Raw genomic sequence first — 21,835 nt, 5'->3', positions numbered from 1 at the left:
GTCTTATTGAGATAACTCAATGCGAGCAGAACAGTTTTCATACAGATTTATTTTTCGTTGTTAAGTGCCTTATTGACTTTTTCTCGTAGTCTGTTTGTTTCTAAAGAAAGGAAGGGATGTAATGTATCGATATTATTGTCTACCGGAAGTTGTGTTAGCGGAAGTTCTCGGTTACTGTAAACGTGCAAAGGATCATGGATATTTGTGTGGGCCATGCTTTCCGGGTGTCATGGCGGCCGAATAAAGTGTAGTTCCTTTTAAAGTTAAATCTGATTTATTACACGGCCATTCGGGCGTCATTGTTACAGTCGCGAGTTCGAATCCTGGCCGGACCAACACTCAGGGTCTTGAAAATAACTGAGGAGAAAGTGCTGTCTTTGTAATGACATCTGCAAATGATTAGACTTTCAAGTCTTCTCGGATAAGGACGATAAACCGGAGGTCCTGTCTCACAAACCTTGTTCATATATAACTCTGTGGGACGTTAAAGAACCCACACACTATTCGAAAAGAGTAGGGGACGTAGTTCCCGGTGTTGTGGTCTATCTTCATCACTTACATCATCACTCATCATGGGTTGGGAGGGTTCAGTGGGCTCATAAATGGACTGATAGCGGCTGCCATCGGCGCCCTTAGTATGCCGATGTCCGAGCCCACTGCAGAAAGCTATGTAAAGAGGACATGTATGTTTGTCCTCTCAATCGCGACATTTACATTTACTGACATTTTGTATCATTTGGAAGGATTAAAAACCATTTGCCAACTCTCTGCATGCCCATGATCCAAGTTCGTCCAGATCGCCCTGCAAAGCCATGGTGTCAGTTTCACAAATGATTCTGTGATTATAGTAGAGCATCATTAACATACAGAAGGAACATTAGAGGACCTGGTACGTACGGTTCCTTGAGGTACCCCGGAAGTCACAGCTACTGGCTCGGAGATTGATCCGTCCACCACAATATATTGTGTTCTGTTGTGTTTTAGAAAACTAAAAGCAGCTCTCGCCTATAAAATATTTGATACTATGATCTCTCCTATTCTAACATATAACAGTGAAATTTGGGGTGTGTATGCCAAACCAGATTTTAAGACCTGGGACGGCTCACAAATCGAGAAGGCACACCTTCAATTTTGTAAACGATACTTTGAGGTAAACAACAAAGCTTCTAATATAGCTTGTAGAGCAGAGCTTGGTCGTTTTCCTTTAAATATCACAATCAATCAAAAAATTCTCAAATACAGTTTGTATATACATTCTAAGGATGAGGAAACGCTCGTCAAACAAGCTTTTTAAATGTCATTCGACTTACACTGTAATGGCAAAAATAGCTTCCACTCTCAACTAATGAATATGTCAGAATACTTTAAGCTTCCTGACTTTAACCCTGATTTATTAGATATAGCTATGGTAAAAAGCTATGTAAGTTCCATGAAACAGGAATATATCTCATATTGGCAAAACACCCTTCAACATACTCAAAAACTTGAATTTTATAGATCTTTTAATACCGATCATACCTCCTCTAGTTTCTTAGACTTAATAAGAGGAACAGCTGGGAGAAGGGCTTTAGTAAAACTACGAATAAGCAATCACAAACTTATGATAGAAATAGGCAGATACAATCAGACCACGAAGGATAATAGGCATTGCCATTTTTGTGGATGCAATGTGATAGAAGACGAAGTTCACTTTCTTTTTCAATGTCCTACATACTCTATGATTAGGAGTAAATTTTACTATAAAGTCAAGACTCTGATTCCAAATATTACCCAGTTATCTATAAACGGTTTGATCAATGAACTGATGAACTCTTCTAATTAATTTATCAATATACAATTCATAAAATATATTTCAGCTTGTTTTGATGTTCGTGACAAATTATTATCGAAGTAACGTGTTATTGCCCTGCGTTGTGATTTTTATTCCTAAACATAGCTTTTGCAATACTGTATGTGTTTGTATGGTCATGCAAATAAAGCTCGTTGTTGTTGTTGTTGTTGTTGTTGGTCAGCCACGACTTAATCCATCCCACTGTTTTGCCCTTGATACCATAATACTTTAGTTTGACCATTAGACGTTCATGAGGAACTTTGTCACCGGCTTTACTAAAATCGAGGATAAGCATGTCCATTTGGTCTCCTTTATCAATGTTGCGAGCTAAATCTTCAACCGTTAACAACAGCTGTGTTTCACAAGAATAATCTTTACGAACGCCTTGTTGATTAGCAAGTAAAATGTTATTGTTATTAAAATGTTGCGTTATGTTCTTATAGATAACATGTTCCCGGAGTTTGCACAAGACAGCGGCTAGGGATACTGGCCTGTAGCTCAGTTTATGAGGCAACCAATACAGACTACCCTCTTACTTTCCGGTCAACATTTCACATAACCCACGGTTTAATATGACCTGCTTGAATATTACATCGCGATCGACCACAGCACGGTGGAAATGGGGGAGGGGGGGGAGGGGGGGTGTTTGTATTTATGTCAGAACGTAAAGTCGTTGAATATTGAGTACGGCAACATTAATGCCGCGAGTTGTGTTTCTGTACCTCAAAACGGCTTTTGATACGGTTGACCACAAGCTTACTACTATCTAAACGTGACTGATACGGTATAACAGGCCCCGAAGGAGACTGGTTCAGTTTATACCTTAGTAGTCGTACTCAATCCTGTGTATTAAACTGCCGTAAGTCGAGTGAGACATTTGTCACGAGTGGTGTGCCTCAGGGGGCATTTTTGTTATTGTACACAAATGACTTGCCCAGTTGTCTGCGTTACTCCCAACCCACAATGTACGCCGACGACACAAGCATTACCTACGCTAGTACTGACATCAACTGTATTAACGAGCGGCTTGATTATGATCTGAATAAGGTCTATGGCTTGTAGAGTAGACTGCGAGCAGTCCCTCAGGATGGTCACGCGAGCGAGGAAATCGAGCGACGCGAGCGAAAGTAAAAAACAAGAAGCCGAGGCTCTCTCCAGTCCTGCCGCGCTTAGACTCGACTGACTGAAGAGAGACTGCTCGCAGTCCAGCATGAGAGGCACCTATGAAACTATCGCACGTATACTACAACCTTACAATATACGTGTTGCACACAAACTTATAACCACTTTAAGACGACTGCTTACTAATGTCAAGGACAAAGACAAACAGGAGGACAGACAGGGAAACAGTACACAAGTTCAAATGCTGCGACTGCCAGGCTACTTACATCGGTGAAACCGGCAGGGGCCTTAGCACGCGACTGACCGGACACAAACGAGTGACGAGAGAAATGGTGACGTCCACAATCACATTGTTGAACAACATTTACAGACGAAACATCAAATCAACTGAGACTCTGTGACATGTATTACTTATTTTACACACTACTATCAACGACTCTCTTTGGAAAGTTGGTTTATGAATTAACTTAGAACAAACGCCACATAATCATAGTTAACAGTTACTGGCACCGGACAAACGACTTATTGACGGACTTGAGCAAAACTAACTCCGAGAGAATGACTGGCCAACCGCCAAATTAACCAACCATAAAGACTGTTTGACTGTGACAACGGACGGATCGAAACGCACCAATGACATTAAGAATCTTCATAGCCATAACATCAGCTTAACTGACAGACCACCAATAACATCGCGACTTAATTGACCAGTTAGATCAATAACCAGAGTTTAATACCATAAACTGACGTGATACAACTCACTTTGACTCTGAAGATGACTACCGCACAGAAACGAAACGTCAGTCACTGTTAACAACAGTCCTATTTAGGACTACGTTCACCCGGACAATCATACTCAACCTACTTATGAAACGACTCCAGGGTTCAAACCTTTGACAATGTAATATTACAGGTCAATATTTTAAGCTAAATGACATAATTATTCACATGTATATACATATTCTGTAACAATGTCCAAAATTATTTTTTTCCAAGCTTGAGAGAGGGCGGAATCCTCCAAATCCTGCAATCTGATTGGTTCCGAGAGGGGGCGGTATTTTACGATCTTGACCGCTAACTCGTGCGGAATCGTTGGCAGCTTCTTCCATTCACAAGTTTGTTTGTTGAATGTGAATGAGCCAAAACCGTGATTTTTAAACCATTTTTCTTTTAAAACATGAGATGTTGTTAGCATTAGCTAGAGAGAAGTGAAGTTTATTATTCAGACAAAAATCTGAAGGGAGAATCAAGCAAGTCAGCCAGGAAAACCGCTAAAGTAAAGCAAAACAATTGGCTATAGCTAGTGATATCGCTTCACTAAACTTTATAAGCGCTCTGTAAGTACTGCAATCTTGCTTTTAAGCACCGTTTACTGGACATTTTTGGTCTGTTTGTAGTTTTGTTTTCCATTTTTGCTCTGTGAATTTAGATTCTGCCGTTTTTCATTGAATTTTGTCTCGCTAGTTTTCTACTTATCAGAAAAGGTTGTTGTCAATGATTGCCGATTTAGTTTTGAACTCACGAATCACTTTTCCAGCAGTCGGTTATCGCCGTCTTCATTTCTTTGTTTATAATTTGTTGCTCACATCGCCTTCTTTTATTCGAATTCAATTCAAAACCTTAAAATTGGTATGTGTAATTATCGCCCCATGTAAGGGAATCCATAACAGTCTTGGATTCTGAATTCCACCCTGTGGATTCCGGATTCCGAGTACTGGATTCTGGATTCCAGCTCAGTGGATTCCGGATTCCAAAAGGGCTGGATTCCAATTTTTTCTGTTTTAATGCTTTTCTTCGCATTTCGTTTTCGTGTTCGAATCTTGCTATATTGAAAGACGTCGTTTAGAATGCATAAGAAGTTTGTTTTCTTTTTCGATTTATAAATTACGTGAAGAAATGTATTACCGTTCCGTAAGGGTTTGAGGTATAATAATGAGGGGGACATTGGGGGACTGTCCACACCGCAACACCGCGGAAAAAATAACAAACACCGCATCACCGCAAAAAAACATGGCGAAACACCGACATCACAATTTTAAATTTTGTCCTGCGATTAATCTAGTCCAAATCTCCATATGATGAGGGATCAAGGATCTCGGAGCTGGTTTAGTGATAAGGAGAGAGTGAGACTGACCTCAAGACTCTATTTTTCACTTACTCTAATTTTCAGTCATGCAGATAGAAAAATGCTTAATTAGTAGAAACAGAAGAAGTCATTCCTAAATATTCACGTTTATTCATTTCATTGCTGCATAATAAAGTATTGGGAAAAGGTACAGTCATTGCCAGGGAAAATCGAGCTGCAATCTGCAAGAAAACGGCCTAACAAAGTTCGTGTGTAACTCCAAATCAATTTTTCCTATCTATGCCACATCATAAACCAGCAAAGGTTAAGGTGTTTCGATACAGTTTTTCAGAGGCCATACCGATATTTTTCAATCGCCTTAAAAGTGGTTTTTCCTTGTCCGATCGCTGTAAAATTTTCTCTTGAAATTTCAAAGTGTTGCAGTGAATCAATCTTAATGAAAGTTTTAGACATTTTTATATACATTATGAAGATTATGTGAAGAGATTTTAAAAAAATTCGTTCGAGTCGTTTTGGAGATATACAAGAAAGCGCTAAAAGTCCAAATTCTGAATGAAGTTACACTTATACAGGTGGTGAGAAAACGGGTTAGATTTCAAGATCGCATTAACGAAAGTGCACCAAAATTTCCTAGCATCAAAATATGATATTAAGCATCACTCTTATGCTACTTAAGAATAATTTTGAGTCATTGATAACGTTTTTATTAAATAACCTATCACGGCTATTGAAAGTTTAAGGTTTGAAATATTTTTTCGTTTTAGTCGAATTCAAACATACAGAATTTTTTACTTTTTACGGAGATTGTTTGCTAAACACCAGACTTTAAGTTCCTAGTGTTGGATTTTCAGTAGCAGGTCTAGATCACACAAAATTTGGCTTTTATCAATTTCAAAGTTGTTTGTTTATTGTTGTCATAGTAAGATCGATTTTATTTAAAACTACATTTTCAAATATTTCAAACCATATCCAATTACTGGTGAAAATTTTATAGCGATCGGACAAGGAAAAAATCACTTTTAAGGAGATTGAAAAATATCGGTATCGCCTCTGAAAAACTGTATCGAAACACCTTAATCAAGTCTTTTGTTATCCACCAATAATATAATAGAAGGTTCATTTTGTTTGTGTGTCGTTACATTCGTAATTTTCCTTGTCCTGTCCGAACGCCTGGAACAGGGTACGTCGAAACGTGTTTGCAATTTCTTTTGGAACATTAAAACAGTATTTCGAAGTAATAGAACCGAACAAAATGTTAAAAGCCGCCAATCGCTAATCACCTCCAAACTATCACGAAGAAAAGCTTGGTTTCTTAACATGCTTTTGGACATTGTTTTTCGTTCTTTTTCAACTTTTTATTGGAATCATTGTCAAAGTGCAAAAAATTAAATTCGGTGACCGCTCTTTTGTAAAACTTTCATTTGTAGAGACACAGTAAGCTGTAGAACACGCGCATAAATTAGATATCACTTCTTAACTGAATTGCTTTCACACTTTCTCATATGACTCGTAAGACACGAACTTTAGCCAAATACAATAAAATACACTTCTCCTAGGACGGGATAAGGATATTACCCTGGTCCCAGAGGTTTTTCTTGATTTTTCTTCGCGAAAAAGATCAAGAGGAAGCCGCGAAGCGGCGACAACGAGTAGCGAAAGCGACGAGGAGAGAGAGAAAAACCTCTGGTTACCTTGGCCTCGAATCTCACTTTCATGCTAGCCTGCGTAGCTGGCAGTATTGTGTAGTAGTCGAGTGAGATTGGCGGCGGAGCCGTTGTAATATAGTTGAGTGAGATTTGACGGCCGAGCCGTCACGAGCGGCGAAGCCGCGAGAAATACCGCCTCGTCCCTACTCCCTTTTTTTTGGACACGGCTCCGCCGCCAAAACTTTAATCTCGCACCTACACAATACCGCCAGCTACGCAGGCTACTTTGATGCAGACGACAGCTGTCAAACGCGTCAAATTGCTAATAAAAGGAGTGACCAATGGCAACTTAACAAACACGGGCTTACCAGCCGCTATTTTTTTAAGTAGGGGTAGACCTGGGGAAATTATGTTATGAACAAACCATCTCCACTTGGGTGGTAAAGAGTGATTTGTTAATCGGGGTCAAGCTAAAGCATGTGTTAACGATGGGCGACAAGAGTCCAGGAATAAGAAGACCACTTTATAAAGAAACCGACATTGTTCCAAACGACTGCTGCAGGATTTGCAGAATTTATGTAAAAGTAAGTGGCCGACCTAAAATGAACTTTTTTGGGTATAATAACAAGGATTTTACACAAACATTGTCATCTGTTCTGTCGGCAGTGTGCCAGCGAGAAGTTGTAAAGTTTGCAAGAGTCTATTAATCGCGCTTATTGCATTGTTTACTCAGGGCGGATAAAGGTTGGGCGGTGAAACGAGCGCGTCCGAGCAAAAAGGTGTGATGCAGTGGACTGGGACTCTGCTTAGAAATGTCGCTTGTTTTCGACTTCGATCATGGCTTGCGATGTGGTTTGTACATTAGACACTGCCGCTGTCACTGAATTATGGCGGCTTGATTTGTTGTCGTGCACTTCTTCCTCGTTCCTTTGTGCTGGTACGCTGTCTCCGAGAGGCAAATGTTGCTATTTTTTGCGGGAGGTTTAGTTGGAGTAGACAAACATCTCTTTCAAAGGGTTCCTCTTATTACTTCCATGACTGTACCACTGAATTATATTTTCGTTCAACTATTCGCCAATGTCGATGTTATTCCAAAACAAAAACAACTAAGTACTGTCTAAAACACGAAGGTAAATCTCATCCATGTCGTCCATGGCTAAACTAAAAGACAGCAGATCGTGTTTCATAACTAGATGACGTGTATTTTATAAATGCGTGCAGCTCGTGCAAGGTGAAATTATGCTAATTTCAATCACCATCATCCTTCTTTTTAATTTTGAAAAAAACATCTCATACGTCTTTCTGTTTCTTCGAAACTTCAAATTTAGTTTCCCCTCAGTTTTTACTGTTTACCTTGTCTTGTTTTAGAGAGAAGAACGGAGAAAAAACCTTAAAACTAAGCTCAATAAATTTTGTTTACATGCAGTTGCCGGATTTGCGACGCATTGCGCGAATCGCCATGGTGCGTTGCACCCGAGGAGCAAAGTTTGAAGCAGCACAACGCCACTATATCAAAATATATCAATCTAATTTTTTGTTATGTTATATGAAATTTACCCCCCTTTAACATATGTAAAAATTGAGGTTAAGAAATGTTAAGCTTTTGCAAACGAAACGGCCAAAGACGATTAGGTGACATTTAGTGGAATGAGGAGGTATTCAACACTTTCAAATTAAACTCAAATTTTGGCATAATACGACCAACAAGTTTGACTTATAGGCATACAGACACAAACATAGGAAACTGTTTATTGATATTGTTATGAAACGAATTTATCTATTTAACACTGTAGCCTGAAATAACAGAAAGAAAATAGGATTTCCGGTTTGCAAAAAGCAAAATTTCGCCGGCCTTCAAGCGCACCGGAAGCGCGGAAAGAGCGCTCGAGCCAGTCCTACTCCGCATCACACATTAAATGAGAGCGGAGCGCTCGTTTCACCGCCCAACATTTATCCGCCCTGGTTTACTTCTGCGGAGCGCGCTGTTCGTGTCGATTCGCGGGCATTCCCTTCAAAATAGTAATATTAATATGTATTCTGGCCATCTGGCTCGCATTTTGGTTTGGCGGCTCCATTTCCTATTTTTGTGGAACAAAGACGCTATGAAGAGTCATGCAGTACAACAAACCCTTAATGTTCGGAATGTACTTTCAGGTTTCAGGAACGTTGGTTAGATCTTTTTTGGGCGTCGCAGGAAAATCAAGCTGCACAAAAATTATTACGTACTTGTACAAAGTTGTATGTTTTTTTTCCTACAAGGAAACTTTCATTCAGTATTCGGAGATTTTTTATTTTGCTGCCCTAAACAAGTTAGTTTATTTAATGGAATAACAGTATTGTAACAGAAAATATGCTTTCCATGTCCGGTTGATAAAATGGTGAACACATCCTTTCGACTCAACGCAGCGAACAAAGCTTTCTTTTGTTGTTCAGTGAGACTCAGGAAAACGCTCATTAAGTACCGAGGTCAAAATTTCTTCGAATATTCTTTCCGGAACAACATCCACGTCAAAATCTCGAAATATGGCGTGCCCTTACGTGCCTTGGTCCCGTGCAAATGTTATTGCGAGTGCAGTATACAAAAAATTTTCTTCCCTAGTAGGGAGAGGCAAAATGAGGTGTGAAAATCCTCAGTGTCCCCTCGGTAGTTACAATTAAACGAGCCAATCAAATTGGTTTGCGTGTTTGAAAAACTATCAACCAATCAACGCCCGAGGGGCAGATCCTGACCCTGTCGTCTGCATGAAAGTGAGATTCGAGGCCCAGGTAACCAGAGGTTTTCCTCTCTCTCCTCGTCGCTTTCGCGACTCGTTGTCGCCGCTTCGCGGCTTGCTGTTGAGCTCTTTCGCGAAGAAAAATCAAGAAAAACCTCTGGGACCAGGGTATAAGGATATATACTCAGTAAAAGATTGACAATCAAAAAGGGCACTACAGAAGATTAAATTGGACTTCAAGCTGACAAAAGTGGTGTCCCGGTAAGCGCGGCCCTAAAGTGACTAAAGTTGACTGTGTCACATAACTGTCTAAGAATGATAACATGGCTCAAAATAAATTTCGGACAGTGGCCGGACCACGTTCATCCACCAAATAAATTTTTACGCTGTCACGTCTCAACGTTTTTGACTGGTCAAAATAAAGAAAAAAAGTTAACTCTTGACAGTCTGCAAGCCCAAAACTATCAGTTACTTGGTCTAGTCGTTGCTGAACCATTTGAACAGTTTAAATCGAGTTTAAATCGTTTAAATCGAGTTCAAAAAGTGGCTTAATAGACAAAACGGCTCAAAAGGTAGTTAAAGATAGTCTGATTTGCCCGCGTTCAGTCAAAACTGTAGAGCTGAACTTGTTTGTTTTTCATTGACTTACGCTACGCAAGCATCCTTGCTGGCCAGCATGTGAGAGCAAACCACCCCCTCCCCCCTCGCCCTAGAGGTCAATGAAATCCCTAATCTCGTACCCAGATCTCTTGTTGACGAAGCCAAAGGAGAGATCTGGCCCCAGTTGTCGCGCTGAATTTGATGTTAAGAAGATAAAAAAATAAAACACAAAAATTAGTTGGTTCATACTTAAGATGTGCTCATAACCACGTTTTGATAGAAAAAACTTCACGGCTCTATCAAATTCGTTGTTCAACACGTCAAAAATTGAGGATTAACTTCAAGCATTAGCCTGAAATTCATCCGATTGCTTCGAGTCGTTTTCTCCTCTCAACAACGTCTGAATCGACCGGCCATCTACAAAGAATGCTCAGCAAATCACGACATCTGATGATCCGAATAAGTCAAGGAGAAGATCCATGCTCAAACAGGACTTAGTAAAGGCTCCAAACTTTCACATGAAACAACGGAAGGATGAAATCATTGTCAGACCTAGACGGCACGAAAGATAAGGGTGTCGACGGCCAACAGTCATCTGGATATGACAAAAACCAGAGAGGAGGTATGGCGGGGGAACTTTGTGTTACACAGATTTTAACTAATAGAGTGTTTTAGTCTTAATTATAATTAATGCAACCTTCACGATATGTGCTCTGAATAAAGTAATTTACCAGCAACTCCCAACAAATGATACTACGAGAGGATGATGATGGTTATAAGACAAGTAAAAAAGGGCCTTCAGAAAATGTCACCAGTTCCCCAAAACAATGGAACATATTCTTTGCTGGATGTCCAGAGTTGCCACAAAGGCAGCTCCAAGGCAACTTCTCAAGCTGCACAATGACGCACTGAAATGGGTTCCAGTACGCTTCGCCTAGCCTAGAAAGTGAGAGAAGAGCCACTAGCATTGAATAAGGGGTCTCACAGCTACTATGGCAATGAGGATGCGGAGATAATGTCAGATTTTACGGTAGCAACTAAAAGTTGCCGACATAGTGACGGAAACCGACCATTCCACATAGTGACGGAGATGGACAGGCCCGTAGCAGGGGGAGGGGCAGGGGGGCTCGAGCCCCCCCCCCCCCAGAAATTACAAAATTACAAATAATAACAAAATTCTGTTACAAAGTGGAATTATTCTACTAAAATGGACAGCTGTCAATTGAAGCTAAAGTTTCAAAGTATTGTCGATCATAGGAAGATTATGTACTGTTGTTCTTCCGTGCAATTTTGAATCGTGTAAATGAACGAAATCGTATTTTTGCTCTGCCAAAAACAACCAACAGCTTTAAAATATCTGCTTATTAAGCATCAAAATAGTCAGAAGCAAAATGGATCGAGATGCACCAATGACAATCCCTGAACTTGACCTCTTGAACTTTATTGGTTTCCTTAGAGGTCCGCCAGTGTAAAATATACTACTGTACTAGAGTGAAACTTAGGTTTTTGCGCGTTTATGTTGAAAGTCTTGCAATGTCTTCGTAACAGCCGCCGAAAAAGAAATCCAAACAAGTCAAAAATAAGCAGGGATCTCTTTTATAGTGGGTAATGTAATGATCAGCGGTATTTTGTATGAGTGTAAGCGTGCGCATGGACCACCTGGGTCAGCCATGTTGGAATAAAAAACTTGGATCCTGTTTACTAAGCTGTTTTATCCAGATCCATCGTGCTATTAGATAAAGAACATTACATGGTGTCAGAAGTCAAGTACGAACAAGAACCTCAGCCATCGATATGGCGAAGATTTGAATAAAATACAGGCCGTACTTCACAGCAATCAACATCGGCGATCGTAATTCATGTCACAGGATCAGTCGATTCCTATCACGCCCGCGGGGGAAGAAAACACTGAAGCAGTACAGCATTTACAAGTTGAAGACGAAGAAAACACAGAGGAAATACAGCAACCAGTTGAAGACGAAGAAAATACACCTGAAATGGCGATGCATTTAGGTCTTCCACCTCCAGAAGCTCTCGACTTGAGTGGAGGAAACATATCAGCCAATTGGAAGAAGTTCAAACAGAAATATACAAATTACGAAATTGCGACCGGAATAAGTTCGAAGGATAGTGGAACCAGAGTAGCAACACTTCTAACAGTTATCGGCAACGATGCTATTGATGTTTTTAACACTCTAACTTGGGACGGAGAAGGCGATGACAAAAAAATCGAAAAGGTGCTGTTGAAATTTGAGGAACACTGTGAACCCAAGAAAAATGTCAGCTACGAGAGATACAAATTCTTCTCAAGAGCCCAAGAAAGCGGCGAAAGCATCGACCAGTACGTAACAATATTAAAAAAGCTTTGTGAAACATGTGAATTTGGAACATTGAAGAACTCTCTCATCAAGGACCGAATTGTACTTGGTGTAAACAACACAAAAACAAGAGAAAGATTACTCAGGGTGCCAGACCTTACACTTCAGAAAGCATTAGATGTGGTACGATCTGCAGAAGCTACGGATATGCAAATGAAAGAACTGGACGACTCATCAGTGCATGGAATTGGAAGGGAGAAGAACAAGTCAACTGACAAGAAAACACCTTCAGATAATGAGGAAAAAAGACCCCCAAGCAAGAAGTTCAATTGCGGGAACTGTGGAACAAGACATGGCGCAAGGGAGTGTCCTGCATATGGCAAAACATGTAACTATTGTCAGAGACGAAATCACTTCCAGAGTGTATGCAGATCACGGAAAAAAGTCCATGAACTGTGTGTAGAGCAACAAGAAGGAAATGTTCCTGACTCAACCCTATTTGTAGGAGCTGTCACTACTGAAGTTCAGATCCAGAATGAGGAGTGCTATGTGATGTTACCAGTGAAAGGACATATAACAAAACTCAAAATTGACACGGGCTCTCAAGTTAACATCATGCCGTTTAAAGACCTAAAGAAGATAGTTGGGAGCAATCTACAGATAAATGCCTGCACACATAATCTAGTCAGTTACTCTGAAGATAAGCTAACTGTACTTGGCACAGCTACACTACCAGTGAAATCTAAAACAGATGTAGAACATGAGCTGACATTCCACATAGTGGAGACAAATCAACCAGGATTATTGGGGCTCACAGCATCCCAAGATCTGGGTCTAATCAAAGTAGTTATGGTGGCCAAGACAGAAGAAAAGCAAACTGAACCAGACAAAAGTGAAGAGGTTACGAAGTTGTCTGAAGAACTGAAAGAAGAAGTACTGCAAAAATACACGCAGGTATTCACTGGGTTGGGACGCTTGGAGAAACCTTACCACATTGAAGTAGACCCTACTGTGACACCTGTCGTAAACCCACCTAGAACGATCCCAGCAGCTCTTCGCGACAGAGTGAAAGAAGAACTGGATGACATGGAAAGGAGAGGAGTTGTTCGCAAGGTAGAAGAAACCCACAGATTGGGTCAATTCTATGGCCATTGTTGAAAAGCCTAATGGTAGTCTGCGGATTTGTTTAGATCCAAGGCACCTCAATAAAGCAATAAAGCGGGAACACTTTCAGCTTCCCACCATCGAAGACATCACTACACGCATGGCAAATACAAAATGGTTCACTAAGCTTGATGCAAACCGAGGATACTGGCAGATACCTCTTGATGAAGAAAGTCAACTTCTAACAACCTTCAACACACCTTTCGGGCGGTACTGCTATCAGGTCACTCCATTCGGAATCACATCTGCTCAGGAAGTTTTCCAAAAGCGGATGAGACAACATTTTGGCGACTTGGAAGGAGTTGAAACCGACATCGATGACATAATAGTGCATGCAGAAACAGAAGTTAAACACGACCATCGTGTACACGCTGTCCTGGAACGATGTGAGAAGATCAACCTAACACTGAACAAAGAAAAGTGCGTCTTTAAAGTCAAAGAAGTCACCTACATTGGTCACAAACTCACACAAGAAGGAATCAAACCTGATGATGAAAAGGTGCATGCCATCAATGACATGCCTGCACCAACTGACAAGAAAGGAGTAGAAAGACTCCTTGGAACAGTCAATTACTTGGGCAAGTTCATCCCAAATCTGGCAACTGTCACTGAACCTATCAGAGTTCTACTACGAAAGGACATTGAGTTTCAGTGGGCACGTGAACAAGAAAAAGCACTTCACGAAATTAAAAGCATCCTAACTAAAGATGGAGGGCCAGTCCTGAAATTCTTTGATGTACAAAAGCCTGTTACGATCAGCTGTGATGCCTCCCCAACCGGCATAGGAGGGGTGCTGCTACAAGAAGAGCGTCCTGTTGCCTATGCTTCAAGATCCCTCACTGACCCAGAATCAAGATACGCTCAAATTGAGAAGGAACTTTTAGCTGTTCAGTTCAGCTTAGAACGTTTCCACCAATACATCTATGGAAAGAAAGTTACCATTGAGTCAGATCACAAGCCACTTGAGGCCATTGTTAAAAAGGCACTAGCATCAGCACCACCAAGACTACAAAGAATCCTGCTTAGAATGCAGAAGTATGACTACACTTTGGAATACAAGCCAGGAAAGGAGTTAGTGCTTCCGGATATGCTCTCTAGAACACCACTGCCTGAAACAGCATATGGCAGCATGGAAGAAGAAATTGCACTACATGTCCATTTGCTAACTTCTAACCTACCAGTCTCGAAGCCCAAACTAGAAGAAATTAAAGAAGCCACAGCTAATGACCCATCATTGAAAGAACTGAAGGATGCGATCAAGTCAGGATGGCCAGAAACAAAATCTTGCACACCAGCAAGTATTCAAGTCTACTGGAATGTAAGAGATGAGCTCTCTGAAGTCGAGGGTGTTATTCTCAAAAATGACAGAATACTAGTCCCGTCATCTATGAGAAAAGAAATGCTACAAAGGATACATCAAGGCCACGTGGGGATCGAAAAGTCCAAACGACGAGCAAGAGATGTCCTATACTGGCCAGGAATGAATTCTCAAATCAGCGACATGATATCGAGGTGCACCACCTGCTTAGAGCATCAACGGCAAAACACGAAAGAGCCAATGATCCCTTCTCGCTTGCCGCGCAAGCCCTGAAAAATGGTCGCCACAGACTTGTTCACCTGGGACAAATCTGAATGCCTGATAGTTGTTGACTATCACTCCAGATATTTTGAAATAGCCAAACTACCAGACACCAAAAGCACCACAGTCATCACCTACGCTAAATCTATATTTGCCAGACATGGAATACCATCCGAAGTAATCAGTGGCAATGGTCCCCAGTACTCCTCAAAGGACTTTTCACTGTTTGCTATACAGTGGGAATTCAACCACACTACTGTCAGTCCACTGTACCCCCAAGCAAATGGTCTTGTTGACAAAGAAGTACAAACAGTGAAAAATATACTAACCAAAGCGAAACAAGATCGCAGGGATCCTTATTTCGGACTACTTGAGTACAGGAACACACCAATAGATGATATTGGTTCACCAGCGCAACTGCTTATGAGCCGGCGATTAAGATCAATCATTCCCACTACCAACGCACAGTTGCAGCCTGAAGTCCTTGATCCACACAAAGTTATGGAGAAACTGAGGCTCAAACAGGAAAAACAAAAGCACTACTTTGATTAGCATGCCAAACATCTTCCCATATTAGAGAAAGGTGACCGAATCAGAGTATAAATGGGGAGCCACTGGAAACCAGGCGTTGTAACAGAACACGCAGAAACACCAAGATCCTATAGGATTCGAACTGATGAAGGTAGAGAATACCGCAGAAATAGAAGAGCGTTAATAAATCACCAGAAAGTGGTCTATCAGCGACAGACATCTCACCTCATCATAAGTCTCCAACCGTGAGAGCAAATGAGTATTCAACCTCAGAGGAAGCAGCCAATCAAGCAATCCCATCTGTTGAAGAGCCCATTTCGACATCCCAAGAGCAAGGGGAAATGTATTCATCCGAGGAGGAAATCTCAGAGCCTCTCAAGACAGCAAGTGGAAGAACTGTGAGAAGGCCTTTGCGTTTCAAGGATTATGTTATGTGACACTGAACTCATCATTGATATGGAAGGTTGATAAACATTGTTTCGAAGGTTCTGTTAGTCACAGTTTGCAAATTTCTCACAAGTTGAAATTAGAGGTAACATTATGAACTTTACATGAAATTGTTGTCCTTTTGACATTAGACCGTATTACCAATCTTGGTATCAAGGTGTACTTATCCTTTTTGTTTATTTGTTTTCTTTTCGTTTTTGTTAGGGGAAAGTTGTAATGATCAGCGGTATTTTGTATGAGTGTAAGCGTGCGCATGGACCACCTGGGTCAGCCATGTTGGAATAAAAAACTTGGATCCTGTTTACTAAGCTGTTTTATCCAGATCCATCGTGCTATTAGATAAAGAACATTACAGGTAAAACCATGTACTAGTGACACAGAGCCTGGTGTAGTCGAACAAACAATCCGAATCAAAGAACAACCCGAAAGCAATTTTTTGGCAAATTTTCCGCGAACGATATCCCAAACAAGTTCTCTATTTCGTCAAAGTCAACACAAACGGAAATTAGAGACAATAACAAAAGGTATTGTAGACAAATGTACTGATCTGACATGTACCAAGAAGTATGCTTAAACCGAGGGACCGAAGCGGGGGGGGGGGGGGGAGTTAATGTGGGCCACTCGGTCAGTCACTCGGTTCAGTCATTTTATGCTTGCTACGGGCCTGGAAGGACGTGAAAGAGATTAACATTATGGAGATGGGATGCCTAACTTGTAGGAATAGAGCAGATATAGAGAAAGTTAATACCATGTAGTACACAGCCGTTAGATCCATGCAGGTTTAAAGGTTAAGAAGCCAGCATTGTGAAGGCACTGAAAACAACTTACCCAGGCCCCTGCTCCGAAGAGTTGCTGCCAGAACGGTGTTAGCGGGCATTAAAAATAAAATATATATTAAAAGATATGCAAAATACAATTTTGTTATCCGCAATTAGATTCGCGTGTCGTGGCATAAATAACAGAGACTTTTACTTCGATTTAATCTCAGAAGTATAATTGATGTATTAGATTGGCAACACACATAGGTGAAAGAAGTTGGCTAGCTGTTCCGTCTAACATAAGAACCCGCAAGAAAGAAATTAAATGTCCATAAGAAAAAAAGTCCATAAGAACAAAAGTATTACAAAAAGAGATGATAATTCGGTAGCAGAAAAACCGATCATTTCCATAAACTTGATGTTGTTAACTAAATGCTCAATGTTAACAGTCATTTTTCTGGAAAAAAACTTCTTCCTAAGTGTTTCTGCAAAATGACGATAAACTTAAGATTGCGTTTTTTTTTTATCATTTCTGGCAGAGTAAAAATGTATTTTACGACTACTTCATTTAGTTTTAAAGTCAGCAATCTAGATCAAAATTCGAGAAGTAATTAAAAAAGTTAGACAGGTTAAGCAACACAAGTTTACAGATGACGACAATAATTTATGCACCTGCGAGTCACGTGCCAGATTAACTGTCAACGTCCATATTATATTCTGCGCGATGAGTGTTTTGTTTATTTTACATACTGTTATTGTACTACCCAAAGCCGATTAAAAATCCCACCATTAATGCAAAAACCTAAATCGATTTAGTGCTTTTGCATTTTCAGTGTAGCCTTTGTTGGCCTTAAGTTAGGCGACAGTTTAATAATACGTGGTCATTTGCTTAATGACTAAAGACAGTGAATGAAATGACAAATATATGATTGACGCCGTAAAATTTTCATTTCCGCGATAAAGAAAACAATGTTGAATTAAGACACAGCAGAAGTATACCTGAGTGTATTAGTTAGCTTAGTGGCCAGTAAATATCATGAACAATAACATCCAAGCATCGTACAGAAACGAAAAAGGAACCCAAAACCGTTGCCAGAAAAATCCTGCATTGGTTGCCAAGCATACATCACATAAAATGTAAATAAATAGTACAATGTACCACGGTAAAATGAATAATATAGATGGAATAGACCATAAAACACTTTGAAATAAATATTTCCTTGCTCCTAATGCATTTCTTACCCGTTCATACTCTATTCTCTCTCTCATCCTTGGCTGTTGATTGATATCGTTCACGCCTATTCTACTTCTGCGGTGTTTAAGTTTTCGGTAAGTTATCCAGATTATCGTAAACATCGCTATCCAAGAACAAGTACCAAAGAAGTTAATGAATACACCATAAAAATGGCGCTCTTTGATTCCTGTGAGGACCAGTAACGAAAAAAGCAACGAAATTAATACCAGAACCAGTGAGAGAATCGTAGTGGCGCGTTTGGTAAACCTTATACGGTGAAAATGCGGATAAAAGAAGGCCGCAAATCGTTCGATTTGCATCAACAATTGCAGCCAAAGTTTACCACCGATAAGGAAATCTGTGAATATAGCAACAAACGTCGGCAGTCGATCAGGACACTCACTGTTCGCACCTCGTAAGATTTCAGTAACACCAAAATATGGAAGAAGGGTCGTCCCAGCCAAGAAACACAAAATGAACACTACGCGCATGATTCTTTCGATGGGCTTGAAATTTAAGCTTGGAGGGTTTTTTATCATTGCAATAGTAAGGATACTACCGCTAACACATATGATTAACGCAAGAATGAGCGATGATATTCCATTTGCCAGCAAAAAGATGACACAAAACTCCATAACTATCACTTTGTAGGCCTCTTTTTGATGAAAACCACACAAAGCCAGGATGTTCTATCGGGTTTGAATGAACACTAAATACAGTATGCTGCTGATAGAGCTATTGTTACTAGTATCAAACACTGGCCTCTAGCTAAGCATATTTAATGATTAACATAGCAGCTGTTCACTACAACGATATATACTATCGTTACATATTCTTTGGTTGAATTGATGCGAGTACCATTCCTCCCAGGAAAAATTGTCGGGGAAAATCGGTCTCCAATCTCGTTTCTTAAACTTTTTTGACGAATTCAGATCCGTAGAAATCGATACTTCAATATCTTTATTGTATTTTAAAACGTTTCTGGTAGATTTATGGTCTCAGCTGGGAGTTTCACAATGATTAAGGTTTTATTTTTATTGAGCTCAATTTCTTCATCTTACAATAAGCTCAACTAAATTCATCCGTACTGTTTTAAAGGCTGTCAATTCACTGTGGCTTTCTTGTACATGTTAATTGGGGACTTAGAAGGCTTTATATTGTATGCATCCTTTTCAGGGTGTTTCTTGGATCTGAGTCTGTTTCTTCAGCAGGAGAAAGGGAAGCAATAGTAAAGTCACGTGACATAGAGGGACTGCTGGTCACGAATCACCAATTTGAATATGCTCAGAACTTCGTTTGAGGATTCTCGAAAGCCAAAGGGCTCACTGGTTTTTTTGTAGGTGGGGACGGTTCAGTCTTCTATCAGCTGTTACGCAAGACCGGAAAGGCACCAGGGCGCTTTCCATACAGGCAACATTTCTGGTTCAACAGGTTTAAATGTAATGAGCGCACGAATTGACCGAAAACTTTCGGGAACAAACCGGTTCCAACTGGTTAGAACAGAAATCCCCCTTCTATTTGCCCTTTTTTTCTGTTTCGGCCGGCGACTGGAGCCTGGAATTCTTCCGGCCAATTCCAAAGTTTGCCGGTGAGTGTTGTTCACGGGCAGTCGCAGCTTTTCTTTCCATTTCTTATCGTATCGTTCAAAATGGCATCTGCATTAGTCTGTAGACTCAAAATAGTTTTGAATTCTGTTAATATTTCTTCTAACGAAACAGCACAAACCCCTTCTATTGCCACTGCTGCTACGTTTTCATACTCAGCAGTTTCGCCCGCAATCCTAGTGAGTGACGCCAGCTAAGTCTCCTAAGGTTTCGTCAACAATCCTGGAAAATATCTTGGGCACAGATTAGGCCAAATTGTAAACGCACATACCTGTACCTTAAAAGCGAAAAAAAAAATTTAAAAAGAGAATTAAAGGTAGAACACAGAGATCTTTCTTCATCCAGCTTAATGATCCAGTAACCGCTTCGGAATCGGTAACAAGGATTAGGAAACATCTTGTACCACCTTGCTCAAGCAACATATCCTCAAGGGTGGTGTGAAATAGTGAGGCTTCTTATTGGCCCTATTCAGATCCTCAGGGTGTGGCAAAGCCGTAGTGCAATATTACTCTCAGTGACACAAACAAGGGAGTTGACCCAGTCAGTTGCCTTGCTCCATTAAGATTCCCTGTAAGACAAGAGAATCAAGTTACTACCTCAAGGGTTCCTTGAGAGACTCCAATGAGGGCTTCCGGTACACGGCGCCGAGGACGCACAACTGGAGTAACCGTATACGTAGGATCGACCCAGTTCAATTTGTCACTTACCTTGAAAACAGCCAATGCCTTCAAGGCAATCATCATGGGTTGCCGGACAACACTTGGTTTGGACTCCTTCTAGTGGCTTAAATTATACTTAAGTTCATGGTAATCAGGTTAAAATCTGTACAATTCAACAATACAATTCAATTCTGTAATTCAACAAGGAGGGTCCTGAAGGGGGGGGGGGGGGGGGGGGAGTACCAGTTCCATTTCCCAGCCCATTTTTTTTCGAAATCCCACTTTTACACGCACCGCCATACACAAATATCGTTTACCGCAAATCGGGGCCATTCGGGGGAAACCTAGATAAAAATGCTAAAAATTGACTAGAAAAAGGTGCATTAGCAATTTTCTGATGTTTCTTAACTCCAGGAAATAAGTGATGCCTCGACTGGTCATGGTTCCAAACTATTTATCCCATTCCCATTTTTGACATTTTATTCCCAATCCCAGTTCCAGTGGCTTAAATCCCATTTTCCCAGGGCAAAAACCGGCCAATCCCAGTTCCTATTTTACCCCTTCAAGACCCTCAACAAGCTGCATCAAAAACATGAAATGGGTAGGATTTACAGGAACCTCCATGGGCTAATCTGAAATGACCAATGTCATGCCATGGTACCATGATGATCAACAGAATGTCTACCAAATGCAATCATGGCAGCCTGACAAAGCAGCCGACATTTCGCAACGACACCACTTATTTCCCTACAAAATGGCATCTGAGGAACGAGAGCAGAAATTCTATACTAATGATGCGTCACTAGCCACAGTTCTGGACGGTTCTTCTGAGGGGTGATCTAGCCAGATCTGGGTAGTGATGTCTTATCATCAGAATCGATTGTCTTCCCTCGTTCGTTAGACGTCATTCCAATTTCGTCGCTTAGTGATCCCTGTCTCTGTACAAAAGGATCGCGCCTCTGGAAACGAGATTTGCCTCTTGCTTGTACTATTTTCAAGGTAATTTTCGCTTATGCAAGTGAATTAAGTTCAATCTATTTCTCATAAATTACTGAACAGCGCGCGCGTATGGGTAAAATCTTTGCTCGTTGGCACTGAGCGATATCTATAACTAGTACTCAATTGCAAAATTCTCCTTAATGGCAGCTGTTTGGTTAGTGCCTTTTCTATCGGATATGTCTTCCTTTTAATTTCGAAGGCAAATCCCAAACATAAGCCCCTGAAGAAGGAATCAGGGTGAAATCTAAAAAGCCTACTAAAGAAACGTTTCCCAGAAATTGTGTAAATAGTAATGAGTTTGCATTACCGAAAAGAAAAGGGGTGTTAGAACTAAAAACTTTTACACATGTCGAGTTCCCAGTTCATGAATGCATAAATATTTTGTATAATAAAAAGTACAGTCAGAATAAAGATCTTACGTCTATGCGTCTTTTTTTTAACAAAATATCTGTACATTATAATTTATATTCATTATTTAGATCATTTTATTTGTCTAATTTAGTTTCAGTCAGTATGCCGTAAAGTAAAGTTTTTTACTCAGAA

The 21,835-nt window shown here is 40.4% G+C and overlaps 1 protein-coding gene across 1 annotated transcript; it reads right to left on the bottom strand.

The window, feature by feature from the left end:
- Positions 1 to 17,813: 17,813 nt before the first annotated feature.
- Positions 17,814 to 18,786, bottom strand: LOC140926448 (uncharacterized). Its single transcript, XM_073376187.1, has one exon. It carries the CDS (start codon positions 18,663 to 18,665, stop codon positions 17,814 to 17,816), a length of 852 nt encoding a protein of 283 aa, XP_073232288.1. The 5' UTR covers positions 18,666 to 18,786.
- Positions 18,787 to 21,835: the final 3,049 nt, after the last annotated feature.

The sequence above is a fragment of the Porites lutea genome, chromosome 2 (assembly GCF_958299795.1).
Source record: "Porites lutea chromosome 2, jaPorLute2.1, whole genome shotgun sequence".
In the NCBI taxonomy this organism is placed as follows: domain Eukaryota; kingdom Metazoa; phylum Cnidaria; class Anthozoa; order Scleractinia; family Poritidae; genus Porites; species Porites lutea.
Note: the sequence above shows the minus strand (reverse complement) of the source record. Positions and strands in the feature narration are given on the sequence as shown.